Here is a 15,521-nt window from a genome sequence, read left to right on the forward strand (position 1 = left end):
AGCCTTTCTTCACGAATTTTTTGTTCACTTTTGTAATCGTCCAATTATTTTTTAATTTCAGCTTGTCCGTGTAGCAACTGTTTCATACAAGTCATAACATCATGTGAAGAAGCACTTGCATTCGAATTCTCTGGCTTTGCTGGACCTCGCGGAGGTTTTAAAGAATTCAAGTAACTCTGTTCTATGAGATAACCATTTCGTAGTTCAGCAAGACCTTCCATATTTAGCTTAAATATTTTTGCCAGGCATGTGATTGTCGATGGAAAATATAGGTGTTCATAATCGTCTCTAAAACGACAATTCATCATTCCATCAAAAATCATCCGCCCAACGTTAATCGGCAAATTTTTTCTAATAGCATACAACAAAAGGACCCTTTTCAAATTATAATTTGAATTGTTCACATATGAGAATAAACGAGAACTTACGAACTTCCCCCATGTCCTTCCTGTTTCTCTCATACTTGATCCTGCTAATTGTGAAGGATATTCTTCAGTTCCTGAGTTTTGTACAAATTATTCCCAATCCAAAGAACTGATTTGTTGCAGTATCTCCATTGCCTTATCTCCATCTGTAAGTAAAAATTTCATCCCCCATATCTCAACCACTTTCCTGAAACTCTCTGAGAAAATCCAATCTATAGGATCAAGATCTTGCATTTTCTTATGGACTTGCAAGCTATTTCCTGATTTAGTTCTCTTAAAAGAGGATTTCTTTTTTTGGGTAAGATTTTTTTTATTTTCTTATGAAAGGAATGAACATAGAAAAAAAAGGTAAAGACAAAGGCAATCTAATTTACATTGAAAATGACGGTGAGAAAAAAGATGTTTGTCTTTTGGTTTTACTTTCTTTTTCTTTTTCTTTTCTGGGATAGATGAGCAAGGATGTAAGTGTCTTAATGTATTTATTGAGTTCAAAAGGTGAAAACATATGCTATCACTAACTTAGTTTTCTCGATCATTGTGTGTGATTTGATAGAGGAGGTGTGACTGGTTTTGTGATATTCTTTTTTTTAATAAATTTATATTTCAAATATCAATAATATTATAATTTCTATGTACAGTAGGTAAACCATGTAAAAAAAATGTTATTTGGTAATCTCAGTGTAATCTACATTAACAAGGATGGTTTGATATTATTCTAATATAATACACACACACACACACACACACACACATATATATATATATATATATATATATATATATATATATATATATATATATATATATAATATTCAAAAGTAAAATATATAATAGAATAATAGTGTATATCTATTTGTGGAGTTAATGAAAGATGTGACCGGTGATAAAGGTGGTTTTCTTGGAGATTGAGGTAAAAGTAAAATAGTAATTAAATGGACAACATTGAGAAGATAATAAGAGCAGATAATGATTGTAAGTTCTGGCTCAACACTTGCATTGATGTGATAAAGGATTTACAGCACCTAAAACCCCATTTTTTTTTTACTTTATCATCGTTTATTGTTACCAATTCCCTCCTCTTTTTGTTTTTTTTTAAAAATATTTAAACTGTTTCAAAAGTATATCTACACTACTACGTAACTGTGAGAGTTCTTTGTTTTGTCAAGTATTTAATATATTTTTTTTTTACTTTGTTTTTTTTATATATATATATATATATATATATATATTTTACTTTGTTTTTTCTTATAAGAAAAAAACTAATTTTATTATATATATTTACTAAAAAGAAAATATTATATGTTACTACTAATACTTACTTTTGAGATTAAAGAGAGAGGGGAAAAAAATAGTTCTGAGTTTTACGTCGCCGGCTCGACTTATTTAAAAAATTAGGCAAAAAGGATTATTGAAGCCTGTTTGTCGAAGAATCTACTGATATAAGGCTTCAAACGATGACCGTTTACTTTGAATTTGTCTCCCCCATATGCATGTTGTACTTCAATGGCACCATATGGGGTCACTCTTGTCACTATATATGGTCCTGTCCAGCGTGACTTAAACTTTCCTGGGAATAATCTCAATCGGCTATTGTATAGCAGAACATGATCTCCCACTTTAAAATCTTTATGACGGATGAGCTTGTCATGCCACTTTTTTGTCTTTTCCTTGTACAATTTAACATTTTCATATGCTGTAAGTCTGAACTCTTCCAACTCATCAAGTTGCAATAGACGATTTTTACCTGCATCGGGTAAGTTTAGATTCAACAATTTTATAGCCCAATATGCTTTATGTTCTAACTCTACAAGTGAATGATAAGCTTTTCCAAAAACTAGTCTATAAGGAGATACGCCTATGGGAGTTTTATAAGCAGTTCTGTACGTCCATAACGTATCATCCAATTTTAAAGACCAATCTTTTCGAGAAGAACCAACAGTTTTTTCTAAAATTCTTTTTAATTCCCTAAAGGATACTTCTACTTGTCCGCTTGTTTGAGCATGATATGGAGTTCCTGTTTTATGAGTAACTCCACATCTTGACAACAAACTAGCAAATTGTCTATTTATAAAATGAGTTTCTTGATCACTTATGATAACTCGTGGAGTTTCAAATCTAGAAAAAATATTTTTCTTGAGAAAAGTACAAACAATATGAGCATCATTTTTTCTAGTAGCAATTGCTTCTACCCATTTTGAAACATAGTCAACAACAACTAAAATATATTCACAACCGTTTGAAGGAGGAAAATGACCCGTAAAATCAATGTCCCAAACATCAAAAATGTCACAAACAAGGATAGAGTTAAGAGGCATCTCATCCTTTTTTGAAATGTTACCGCTTCTCTGGCATTTGTCGCAAGTGGCAACATAATTTCTTGCGTCTTTGAATAAAGTAGGCCAATAAAATCCAACTTCAAGTAATTTAGTTGCTGTCTTTCTTCCTCCATAGTATCCTCCTACAACTCCATCATGGCAATGACTTAAAATATTGTTCATTTCTGTTTCAGGTACACATCTCCTGATTATGTCATATGCACAAAATTTAAACAAATAAGGATCTTCCCAGTAATAATGTCTTGCCTCTTTTTAAGCTTTTTTCTTTGATCATAAGAAAAATCTTTTGGAATCCACCCTCCCGCTAAATAATTGGCAATATCAGCAAACCAAGGAGGTCTATTTACAACTGTTGCGACAGAAAAGATATGCTCATCAGGAAATTCTTCTTGGATATCTAGTATTTCAGTAGGAGGATTCTCTAGACGTGACAAATGATCAGCTACCTGATTTTCTGAACCTTTTCTATCTTTTATTTCGAGATCAAATTCTTGCAAAAAGAGTATCCATCTTAGCAATCTTGGTCTAGCATCTTTCTTTGTTATAGATACTTTAAGGCTGCATGATCAGTGAATACTGTAACCTTTGTTCCTATCAAATAAGAACGAAATTTGTCAAATGCAAATACTACTGCCAATAACTCTTTCTCGGTTGTTGCATAATTCATTTGAGCTTCATTGAGGGTTCTGCTGGCATAGTATATAGGTCTAAAGATCTTATTTTTCTTTTGCCCCAATATCGCTCCTACTACTATATCACTTGCATCACACATTATTTCAAATGGCTGGCTCCAATCAGGAGAGACAACAATTGGAGCATTAGTCAATTGTTCTTCGAGAAACTCAAATGCTTTTCTGCAATCATCTGAAAATTCAAATTTCACATCTTTCATCAGTAGGTTAGTCAGAGGTATTGAAATTTTTGAAAAGTCTTTTATAAACCTTCTATAAAAACTTGCATGCCCTAAGAAACTTCTAATACCTTTAACAGTGGTGGGAGGGGGTAATCCTGCTATAAGATCAATTTTAGCTTTATAAACTTCTATTCCTTTAGCAGTGATTTTATGTCCTAAAACAATTCCCTCTGTTACCATAAAGTGACACTTTTTCCAGTTAAGAACTAGATTTGTCTATTCACATCTTTTAAGCAATAAAGTTAAATGATAGAGACAATCTTCAAATGTCTTACCAAAAAGTGTGAAATCATCCATGAAAAGTTCAAGAAACTTTTCAATCATATCTGAGAAAATTACCGACATGCAACGCTGAAATGTAGCAGGAGCGTTACATAGTCCAATTGGCATTCTTCTGTAAGCATACGTACCTTGGGGGCATGTGAATGTGGTTTTCTCCTAATCTTCTGGAGCAATTGGTATCTGATTATACCCAGAATATCCGTCAAGAAAACAATAAAATCTATGGCCTGCAATTCTTTCAAGCATTTGGTCAATAAAAGACAAAGGAAAATGATCTTTCCTCGTGGCATCATTAAGTCATCTATAATCTATACAGACTCTCCATCCTGTGACTATTCTAGTAGGTATGAGTTCATTATTTTTATTTTTTATTACGGTCATACCTCCTTTCTTTGGTACTACCTGTACAGGACTTACTCAAGGGCTATCAGATATTGGATAAATGATACCTGCCGCTACAAGTTTCACTACTTCTTTCTTGACAACTTCTTGCATTGCTGGATTCAGTCTCCTTTGGGTTGGACTATAGGTTTGTAATTTTCTTCCATGAGGATCCTATGCATACAAATAGCTGGATTGATTCCTTTTATGTCAGCTATAGTCCACCCTAAAGCTCTTTTATGCTTCCTCAAGACTTCTATCAGTTTGTATTCCTGCTCTGGAGTCAAAGAAGATGAAATGATTACTGGAAATAATTCAGGTTCAAGAAAAACATATTTTAAATGAAAAGGAAGTTTTTTGAGTTCAATTTTTGATTGAACTTCTTCTTGTGAGACTTTCTCATTTTCTGAATCTTTTTCCAGTGTTTCAGCTTCTTCTCTGATTGTGGGATTTTCATCATTTGTGGTCCCTGACCTGACCAAACATCTCTCCAATGAATCAATAATTAATTGATTATCCTTGAATTCATCTACAGTCATCTAGTAAGTCAATTTGAAAATAAGATGATGACGACTCATTCCCAGGAAATTTTATCATTTTCTGCATATCAAAAATTACTCTCTCCTCATCAACTCGCAATATTAATTGTCCTTGATGAACATCAATGATCGCTCTTCCTGATGCGAGAAATGGTCTGCCTAAAATTAATGGTACCTCAATATTTTCTTCCATTTCAAGTACAATAAAATCTACTGGGAATACAAATTTATCTACTATAACAAGAACATTTTTAATTATTCCTTTGGGCCTTTTAGTACTTTGATCAGCTAACTGAAGAGTCAAACAAGTATCTTTCATTTCACCAAGTACTAATTTCCTGAAAATTGTGAAAGACATTAGATTTATTGAAGCACCCGAATCACATAATGCTTTTTCAAAGTGAGTACCTCCCACAGTACAAGAAATTGTAAAACTCCCTGGATCGCCAAGCTTCTGTGGAAGCTTATTTTGAAGTATAGCACTACATTTCTCTGTACGTTTAACAACTGAAACTTCTTCCAATTTTCTTTTACTTGACAAAATTTCTTTGAGAATTTAGCATATGATGGCATTTGTGTCAAAACTTCTGTGAAAGGTATGTTAATATAAAGTTGCTTTAAAATATCTAGAAACTTTGAAAATTGTTTGTCAAGATTTTCTCTTTTCATTTTTTGGGGAAACGGGAGGGGTACAGAGTGAGGATTTGTCTTCAGTTCATTTTCTTGTACCTTTTTTTATTTTTCTTTTTGTTCTTTTAGAAGTTCAGAGTCTCTTTTATTCTCTCTTTCATTTACCTGTTCCACTTCTTGTGATTTTCCTTGTCTATCTGCATATGGATGATCAAGAGTTTTACTTGACCGCAGAGAGATGACTTTGAGGTGTTCCTTTGGATTTTTTTCGGTGTTGCTTGGTAGAGCAGTTTTTATTTGTTCAGACATGAGGGTTGCTAATTGGCTCATCTGAATTTCTAAATTCTTGATGGCTGAACTTTGACTTTCAACCTTCTCATCAGTAGCTTTAATGAATTTGTACATCATGTCTTCGAGGCTTTGCTGATGAGCTTTTTGGGGTGGTTGTTGATATTTCTGAAAATCTTGTTGGCCTCTGTTTTGATTTTGAAAACCAGGTGGTCCCTGTACCTGCTGCTTTTGATTGAAAAATCTTTGAGGATTTTCAGCACCATTTGGGTTACTCCATTGGAATCTAGAATGTTTTTGTACCATTGGACTACCGAATGGATAACTGTTTCTATATCTAATACTATTTACTTGCCCTTAATTTTGCGTTGAAGCTTGACATTCATGATTGGGATGATTGCCTCCACAAATGTCACAATTCTCATGTTGAGATGATGATTGAGTATTTACCTGAAATGCCTCAACTTTTTGTGTTAGAGTTGCAATTTGTTGCGCTAATGAATTCCAAGCTTCAACCTGATTGACTCCTGCTGCTTTCTTAACAATCATTCTGTCATAGGGCCATTGAGCAACATTTTCTGAAATTTCATTGAGCAATCTCATGGCTTCCGAAGTAGTTTTGCTCATTATGGATCCTCCTAATGCTGCATCAATAACATTTCTAGCATAGGGTTTAAGACCATAATAAAAAATATATAAAATGTCAGGATCTTGGATACCATGGTGTGGGCATTTTCTTAGCATTGATTTTAATCGTTCTCATGCTTGGTATACAGATTCAGTATCTGTTTGCACAAAATTATTGATTTCTTGCTTCATTTTAAATGTTTTTGCAGGTGAAAAATATTTATTAAGAAATTTCTGAGTCATTTGGTCCTATGTAGTGATTGAACCTCTTGGCAGACTTCGCAACCATATTTTGGCTTCATTTTTTAAAGAAAAAGGAAAAGGCCGCAACCTGATAGTGTCTATTATGACTCCATTATACGTGCAAGTTTCAACTAATTCAAGAAAATCAATTAGATTGGTGTGAGGATCTTCACTTGCATCACCAGTAAATTGGCACGACTGTTGAATAGTTTGAATCAAGCCTGTGCGAATTTCAAAGTTATTTGCTGCAATTGGTGGTCTCCTTACACTTGATTCTCCTTCAAAATGATCTGGCCTTGCATAATCTCTTAGTATTCTATCACGTCGTGGTGCCACTTCATCAAACTGTTCTTCTACTTGATGTGGCGGGAGTTGATTTTTGTTGTTAAGTTCTTCGTTCTCCATTTTATCTTATGAAGAAATTTGAGATTGTAAAACCTGTTCTTTTCGCAACAACCACAAGGATTTTTCAATTTCAGGATCGTATTCAACTAGTTCTCTCGAGGAGGAACGGGTCATACACTTCCTGAAATTTTTGCATAAAAGTCAAAATAATTAAAAACAAAAATCTCAAATTAGTAGTAAAATGATAATAGGCTATATAGTTGTTATTTACACCATAATTGCCCATACTTTATTGTTGTTTTATAATGTAAGTTGCCAATAAATTACTTTAATTAATGCTATTTGGTTTAGCAGGGAATATAAGATGTGAGGAAGCAACATGAAGTGTTTAGAGGCAATAACGTGAAGAAAACGCCCACTCAAGAAGTACCCAAACACAAAAGAGTAAAAAGAGAAGGAACGCAAAGACAAAAAGGCCCATCATACTCACCGCGGTTGCCACCGCGGTCCGCGCCGTGGTTGGAGTAAGTGTTCTCCGCGGTCAGCGTCGCGTCGGCATATTAAAAGTCTAGAAATTTAAGGAGCCAAAGTGTCAATTCGGGAAAGCTTTTGTAAAACCCTTATAAGATGTAGGAAACTCGCCCAAGACAAAGGGGCTTATTTTGAGATTACTTTTGCAAGAAGAGCAAGTGTGAGAGATCACCCAAAACATCATAGTTCTTATTCTCTTCTATTTTTCTTGCAATTTTCCATTATGAATATTTTCGTAGTTTATTCTTATGCTGTCATGAGTAGCTAAATACTTTAATCTAAGGTTTTGGTGAAACCCGTTGGGGATAACTTGGTTGTTATATTAATATAGTTTGAATTGGTTGTTAATCTCTATTTGTTCATCTATGTTTTGATTGTAGTTAGTTGAAAGGGCCCTCAATTATCCGTTCCTATTTATTATGTATCTTCTTGAGAGAGAGTGCATATTTAGGTAGTTGTTTGAACAACATCACTCCCAGAGTATATACGAGAGTCATAACCGAGGGTTTAGAGATTGGATTAGAGATAACGATACCTCGGGTGCAATCTAAAAGAACAGTAATGTGAATCTAGCTAGCGTAGCTTAAGAGAGTGCGTCTAGTAAATTATCATAATTGCTTGAGAGAGATTTATGATAGTTGGAGAGTTCTTGATTGATAGAGACAACTAAGGTATCGCTATAAGAAACATACAACCAAGGAAATCACTAACGGGGGAAACCATTACCTTAGACCTTATTCCAACTGTTTACACATCAAGCATAGTTAATTTTCAGCTGTTAATTAATTTCAGACTTTAGTTGTTAGAAATATCATCAATTGTGAATTACAATGTTTTGGGAAAATTGATTTTGTGAATTTAGTAAGTCAGTCAAAAGTAATTGATAGGTTAATTCTCTGTGGTTCGACTCTGGGCAGAATTACTCAGATTATATTTGCTACGTCTGTGTGTGTCTTTGTATAAGGCATAGTTTGGCGTTATCAAATTTTGGCGTCATTGCCGGGGAATTAACGGTGTTATCAATTACAATTGAGAGAAGCACAAAAATTCTAAGTGTAGTCAGTTTTCTCTATACCCAATCTTTTCATTGAAATTCTAACGTTTGAACTCTGGTGGAAAGCAGGTGTATGCCTAGAAGTTCTTCGAGGACTGGAGAACTTCTAGAAGGACTCTCAGACTCCAAGAAAACATTCAGGGCATTGAACCGTGCCAACAAAAGACTTCAACAATCTCAACAATCACACCAACTCGAATTTGACATGGGTGACGTAGATAACGTCAACGGAAACGTCAGGAATGAGCCAGCTGACTTAAATGTCAGAAGTGTGGCACCTCTTGTGCCCGAAGCTGCACTTTATGACTGGGCACAACCCACAACTGATAATCTGGCCACTGCTATAGCTGTGCCCACAATTCAAGCGGAGACATTCCAGATCACCAACAACATGCTGCAGAATAAAGGACTGTTCTCCGGGTCACACATTGAAGACCCGAAACAACACTTGAAAATTTTTCTATCAATTTGTATGACCCAAAGGCAGCCAAATGCGACTCCGGAATCTATCAAGCTGCTACTGTTTCCATTCTCGGTAACTGGGGAAGCTCAGCTTGGCTAAATTCGCTTCCTATCAACTCTATTACCACCTGGGAGGAATTAGTCAAGCAGTTCCTAAACAAGTTCTATCCGCCTAACAAGACTGCAAAACAGATTGATGACATATTGCAGTATAGGCAGCAACCCTCTGAGTCCTTGCAAGAAACTTGGGAAAGATTTAAAGGGATGTTAGTGAAGTGTCCTCACCATGGCTTTCCAGACCAGATGCTTGGCCAGAGATTCTACATGGGGCTAGCTGACAATTTGAAAGCAAATGTGGATGCGTCAGCTGGAGGTGCATTTTTAAGTAAAACATTCACTGAGTGCAAAATCCTTCTCGATAAGATGTCACAAAATTCGGGGTGGATGACTAGAGGTACAACACTGGAACCCATAGTGAATCCAGTTCCTCTTGACATAAATAATTCGCATGCAGAGAACATGGCCACACTCATGACCCAGATGAACATATTGACAAAGAAGATTGATGAGATGTGTACAAAACAGGTGCACATTGTTGATATAACAAATGAGGGACTGTGTAAACCTTGTATTAATAAGTCTTATGTGTGTTCATGAAGCGGATAAGGTGAAAATTAAGGGGCAAGGGAAGATATGAATTATGTCAACAACTATGGGGGTCAGAGGCAAGGAGCACAACAGTGGAGACCGCAACAAAATCAGCAGTACAGGCCTAATATGCAGCAGCCTGGGGGTATGCACCCTCAAAACCAATTGGTGACAGTACCATATCAGAAACCACAGGGCTATCCACAACAAAATCAACAACAATTGACATACCAACCACCCCCTCAACAGCAAGATAACAACATGGTGGAAATCAGGGGTATGCTTCAGCAACTCATCGGGGCAAATAATAAAGTGTAGGAAAAATTGGCAGTGTATGATTCAGCCATAAAGAATATTGAAACGCAGTTGGGTCAGCTGTCCATGGCTTTGAACAACTGTCCTCAGAGAACTTTGCCTGCAGACACAAACATAAACCCCAAGGACGAAAACCCGAATAAGCTGATGGCAGTAAGTCTCCGGAATAGGAGAGATTTAGACAGAGAGCAGGAAATTGCACAAGCCAGCAAGGACACTACACCGGCTACTCCAGTTCAATTAGAGGTAGAGGAACCAACAGAACTTACTGAAGTGGTGGTTGAGCAGAGTCAGGAGGAAAAAGGCAAAGAAAAGATGAATGAGCAAGTTGTAGAACAGATGACACCTCTTGTGCCAGAAAATTCTAACAGAGAGAAGCCAGCAAGCAATGCACAAAGGGTGATACCTGCACCCTTTCCTCAGAGACTGGTCAAACAAAAGAAGGCAGACCAATATAAGAAGTTCATGGAGATGATGCGTCAAATTTAGTTGAATATTCCTTTGATGGATGCCTTGAGGGAGATGCCCGGTTATGCTAAGATTATGAAAGATCTAATGTCACAGAAGTTTGATTTTCAAGATCTATCCACTGTGACTTTGACACAGACCTGCAGCACAGTGGTGGCAAAACCGATGGCTCAAAAGATGTCGGACCCAGGTAGCTTCACTATTCCATGCACAATTGGAAGTTATGCCTTTGCAAAGGCGTTGCGTGATTTGGGAGCCAACATAAATCTGATGCCGCTGGCTGTGTACACCAAACTGGGCATTGGTAGAGCTAGGCCAACTTCGATGCTACTACAGTTGGCTGACCGCACAGTGAAGAGGCCCACTGGTATTCTTGATGATGCGTTGGTACAAGTGGGGAAATTCGTGTTCCCTGCAGACTTTGTTATCTTGGATTGTCTGGTGGATGAGGAGATACCTCTTATTTTAGGGAGACCATTTTTAGCCACGGGGAGAGCACTGATCGACTGTGAAACTGGGGAATTAAAAATGAGATTGAACGATGAAGAAGTCATATTCAATGTTTAGCAATCTATGAGGAGACCCAGTGAATATAATAATTGCTCTCTAGTGGAAGCAGTGGATGTAATCCTGCAAGAAGATGATATGACCCTAACTGTAAAAGATCCATTGGAGGCATGTCTGACGAATTTAGAAGAAATGGATAATGAAGGGTTAGCTGAATGGGTCATGGCGTTGGAAGGCCGAGGATTTTGGTCAAGGGAACCTCAGTTTGAGTCCCTTGAGCTAGAAAAAAGGTCCACTCCTCCAGCAAATCCATCAATAGAGGAACCACCCAAGTTGGAACTGAAGCCACTCCCAGATCACCTCAGGTATATGTTCTTAGGCCCTAATTCGACCTTGCCTGTTATCATATCATCCGGCCTAGCCTTCTGTATGCATAAGATTCTCCTGGAAGAGGGGCACAGACCTTCCAAGGAACACCAACGAAGGCTGAACCCAAACATGAAAGAGGTTGTAAAGAAAGAAGTAATCAAATGGTTAGATGCGGGAATCATCTTCCCCATCTCTGATAGTAATTGGGTCAGCCCTATCCAATGTGTGCCGAAAATGGGGGGGGGGGAATGATTGTTGTAAAAAATGAGAACAATGAGTTGATCTCAACTCGTACAGTCACAGGGTGGCGTATCTGCATGGATTACAAGAAATTGAACACAGCCACCCGGAAGGACCATTTCCCCTTTCCTTTCATTGACCAAATGTTGGACAGGCTGGCTGGGCGATCACACTTCTGTTTCTTGGATGGATATTCGGGGTACAATCAGATATCAATAGCCCCCGAATATAGAGAGAAAATGTTCTTCACCTGTCCGTATGGCATCTTTGCCTTTCGGAGAATGCCTTTTGGGCTTTGCAATGCACCCGCGACTTTTCAACGGTGCATGTTAGCCATCTTCACAGACATGGTGGAGGATATTATGGAGGTCTTTATGGATGATTTCTCCGTGGTGGGAGATTCATCCGAAGACTGTCTTCACAACTTAAGGAGAGTGCTTAAAAGATGTGTGGAGACAAACTTAGTGCTAAACTGGGAGAAGTGCCATTTTATGGTACAAGAAGGTATAGTCCTGGGGCATCGAGTGTCCAGTAAAGGAATTGAGGTCGACCATGCTAAGGTTGATGTGATTGAGAAGTTACCAACGCCCACTTCAGTCAAGGCGGTGAGAAGTTTTCTTGGACACGCTGGGTTCTACCGGCGTTTCATAAAAGATTTTTCCAAAATTGCTAACCCATTATGCAAACTCCTTGAAAAGGATCAGCCCTTTGTGTTTTCTAATGATTGCAGGTTGGCATTTGAGGAACTGAAGAAGAGATTGATCATTGCACCCATCATTATTGCACCCAACTGGGAGCAACCATTTAAGCTCATGTGTGATGCCAGCGACTATGCTATAGGAGCAGTCTTGGGGTAGTGAAAAGATAAGCTGATGCACCCGATTTACTACACAAGCAGAATGCTAAGCGGTGCACAACTCAATTACACAATGACAGAGAAGGAGATGTTGGTGGTGGTGTTTGTGTTTGACAAGTTCTGATCATATCTTATTGGTTCCAAGGTAATTGTATACACTGACCATGCAGCACTCAAGTACCTAATTGAGAAAAAGGAGTCTAAGCCGCGCCTGATTCGTTGAGTGCTACTGTTGCAAGAATTTGGCCTCGAAATTCGTGACCGTAAGGGCACAGAAAATCAAGTCGCTGATCATCTATCGCGACTTGAAGGAGCTGAAAAATCAGTCGAGGTCGAAGAGATCCTGGAAACCTTTCCAGACGAGCAGCTGGATGCGCTATGGTATGCATATTTTGCAAACTACCTGGCCTGCGGTATTGTTCCCTATGACCTTTCATCTGTCCAAAAGAAAACATTTTATCGTGATTGCTGCATGTATTATTGGGACGAGCCTTATTTGTTTAGAATCTGTGTTGATAATATGATCTGGAGGTGTGTCCCCGAGATAGAACAATCTTCTATTTTGCAGGCTTGTCACGCATCAGCATATGGAGGACATTTTGGAGGAGCCAGGACAGCTGCGAAAGTGCTAGAGGCCGGGTTCTTTTGGCCAACAGTGTTTAGATATGCACACCTATGGGTGAAGGGCTGTGACGAATGTTAGGTAACCGGTAACATTTCCCATCGCCATGAGATGCCCATAAACCCGATTCAAGAGGTAGAGGTGTTTGATGTTTGGGGGATTGACTTCATGGGCCCCTTCGTCAGCTCATTTGGTAATAAATACATACTTGTTGTTGTGGATTACGTGTCTAAATGGGTGGAAGCTGCAGTGTTGCCCACTAATGATGCAAGAATGGTGATAGGTTTTGTGAAAAAGAATATATTCACCCGATTTGGGATACCAAGAGCAATCATCAGTGATGGAGGCACTCACTTCTGTAATAGAGCCTTCGAGAAATTGCTTGAAAAGTATGATGTACGCCACAAGGTGGCTACCCCTTACCATCCACAAACCAGTGGGCAGGTTGAAGTGTCCAACAGGGAGATAAAAAGTGTACTAACCAAGGCGGTGAATGCCACACGAACTGATTGGACAAAGAATCTTGATGATGCACTCTGGGCCTATAAAACTGCGTTCAAAACACCAATAGGTATGTCACCATACAAGTTGGTATTTAGGAAGGCCTGTCACCTGCCTGTGGAGCTAGAACATCGAGCTTGGTGGGCACTGAAACAATTGAACATGGATCCCAAAGCAGCTGGACAAAATCGACTGACAGAGTTGCATGAGCTGGAAGAATTTAGATATCAAGCCTTTGAAAGCATGAGGCTCTACAAGGAAAGAATGAAGAAGATGCATGATAAGCACATTGTGGACAGAAATTTCAAACCCGGTGACAAGGTATTATTGTATAATTCAAGGCTGAGATTGTTTCCGGGTAAGTTAAAGTCCTGATGGTCAGGACCATTTAGAGTGGTGCAAATGTTCGCAAGTGGATCTATTGAGATTGAGTTAGAAGATGGGACAAAAAAGTTCTCAGTAAATGGGCAAAGGTTGAAACATTACCTTGGAATAGTTGAAGAAAAAGGGAATACAGTGGTGATCAATTTGAAAGAACCCCAGTATGCGAATGAGGAGTGAAGGCTCAACCACTTGCGTCGTGCCACGATGTTGAATCAGGCGCTGTGTGGGAGGCAACCCACGAATGTGTTGTAAGTGTAGTATGTATTTTCGTGTAAAAAAAACACAAAAGCAAAAATTTATGCCAGCCGCGACCGCGGCCAGGACCGCAGAAATCACTGAATGTTCAATTTTTCACCGCGACCACGGCTCGGACCGCGGGGGACTCTGTCTCAGACCGCGGCGTCGACTGCGGTGACGTCCACTGATATTTTAATTTTTTTTCTCTTTTTCCCACTCTTCTTTTAATTTTAAAACCATTCCCTATATCAAAATAAATAATCCCCTCCCCCTAAAATCCTCACTTCCCTCTCTCTCTCTCTCTCTAAACCATAACCCTCCCCTCCATACTCTCTTCTTCTTCTTCCTCCTTCACAACACCCCTCATCTTCTTCCCCCCAAGGTATGTTTCTGACCCCCCCTTCTCCTTTCCTTCTACTGTTTTTGTTGCATTATGCTAGTTCATATTGTTCTAATGTAGTGTTAGTGATAGGATTTTTTTTGTTTAGTTCTTCTTCTTCTTTTTAGTGTAATTTCGTTTTTAGCATATGTCTGGTGAAGGGGCTGTGTTTTGAATGTTTGGAATGGTGTTGCTGGTGGGTGATGGTTAACAAAAGTGTGGAATGTGTGGGTGTAGTAGATAGTTGATTTGGGGAAGTTTTCTTGATTCCCTTGGGGCCATGAACATGAAGAAAATGTCTTGCCCATAATGTGTTTGAGAAATTGCCTCAATGGTGATATAAGAAGATGTTGTGACATGGTTGTGGTGAAGTCTGAGTAACCATCCATAGTCACACATTTTAGGCTCATCCTAATACGTGTTTCTCTGTTTTGACAGGTATTATGAGTTCATCCCGTAAGAGACGAAACACCGAGTCCTCTACTAGTGTCCCAGGAGGCTCCTCACGATCTAGGGGCCAAACCAGTGCACCATGGTTTTATAGCACTCGGTTCGTCTCTGCAGAAGCAGAGGCACGGTACAATTAGAAACTTGCCAAGAAGTTACTCCATGAGGTCCATATTGACAGGAAGGCTTTAGTGAAGGAATGCCCCAATATGTTTGATGAGTTATGGAGGTGTCAGCTGGACATCTTCTTTGAGGCTCCCGAGGAAGCCAATATTTAGCTAGTGCGGGAGTTCTATGCAAACCTGCCAGAACACGAGGACAAGGTTGTGACTGTGCGCAACACCCCGGTTAATGCTGCTATAGAGGTCATCCGCAGAGTGTATCGTCTCCCCGCATTCACGGGTGATGATCATTACATCATGGCTAGTCGCCCGATGGTTGACTGGGACAGAATTCTAGAGGTCATCTGTATACCTGGCAGACAACCCAAAT

At 38.5% G+C, this 15,521-nt stretch overlaps 3 protein-coding genes across 3 annotated transcripts; 2 read left to right on the forward strand and 1 right to left on the reverse strand.

Annotated features, from left to right (window-relative positions):
- Nucleotides 1-6,151: 6,151 nt before the first annotated feature.
- LOC138889342 (uncharacterized) lies at nt 6,152-7,069 on the reverse strand. The gene is made up of 2 exons (XM_070172637.1): nt 6,753-7,069; nt 6,152-6,455 (listed from the first exon to the last, which is right to left on the reverse strand). Exons 1-2 carry the CDS (start codon nt 7,067-7,069, stop codon nt 6,152-6,154), a joined length of 621 nt encoding a protein of 206 aa, XP_070028738.1.
- A 3,454-nt stretch (nt 7,070-10,523) lies between these two features.
- On the forward strand, nt 10,524-11,054 carry LOC138889343 (uncharacterized). The gene has a single exon (XM_070172638.1). It carries the CDS (start codon nt 10,524-10,526, stop codon nt 11,052-11,054), a length of 531 nt encoding a protein of 176 aa, XP_070028739.1.
- A 2,195-nt stretch (nt 11,055-13,249) lies between these two features.
- On the forward strand, nt 13,250-15,307 carry LOC138889344 (uncharacterized). Its single transcript, XM_070172639.1, has 3 exons — nt 13,250-13,940; nt 15,021-15,159; nt 15,211-15,307. Exons 1-3 carry the CDS (start codon nt 13,250-13,252, stop codon nt 15,305-15,307), a joined length of 927 nt encoding a protein of 308 aa, XP_070028740.1.
- Nucleotides 15,308-15,521: the final 214 nt, after the last annotated feature.

This window comes from Nicotiana sylvestris, chromosome 4 (assembly GCF_000393655.2).
Source record: "Nicotiana sylvestris chromosome 4, ASM39365v2, whole genome shotgun sequence".
Taxonomy (NCBI): Eukaryota; Viridiplantae; Streptophyta; class Magnoliopsida; order Solanales; family Solanaceae; genus Nicotiana; species Nicotiana sylvestris.

Coding starts and splice junctions, on each gene's coding strand:
- LOC138889342 (XM_070172637.1), bottom strand. CDS start 7,069: ATGGAGAACGAAGAACTTAACAACAAAAATCAACTCCCGCCACATCAA. Junction 6,456..6,752: donor GTCATAATAGACACTATCAG/GTTGCGGCCTTT, acceptor ACCCTATGCTAG/AAATGTTATTGATGCAGCAT.
- LOC138889343 (XM_070172638.1), top strand. CDS start 10,524: ATGGATGCCTTGAGGGAGATGCCCGGTTATGCTAAGATTATGAAAGAT.
- LOC138889344 (XM_070172639.1), top strand. CDS start 13,250: ATGGGCCCCTTCGTCAGCTCATTTGGTAATAAATACATACTTGTTGTT. Junction 13,941..15,020: donor AAGGCTGAGATTGTTTCCGG/GTAAGTTAAAGT, acceptor CTGTTTTGACAG/GTATTATGAGTTCATCCCGT. Junction 15,160..15,210: donor TCTGCAGAAGCAGAGGCACG/GTACAATTAGAA, acceptor CCATATTGACAG/GAAGGCTTTAGTGAAGGAAT.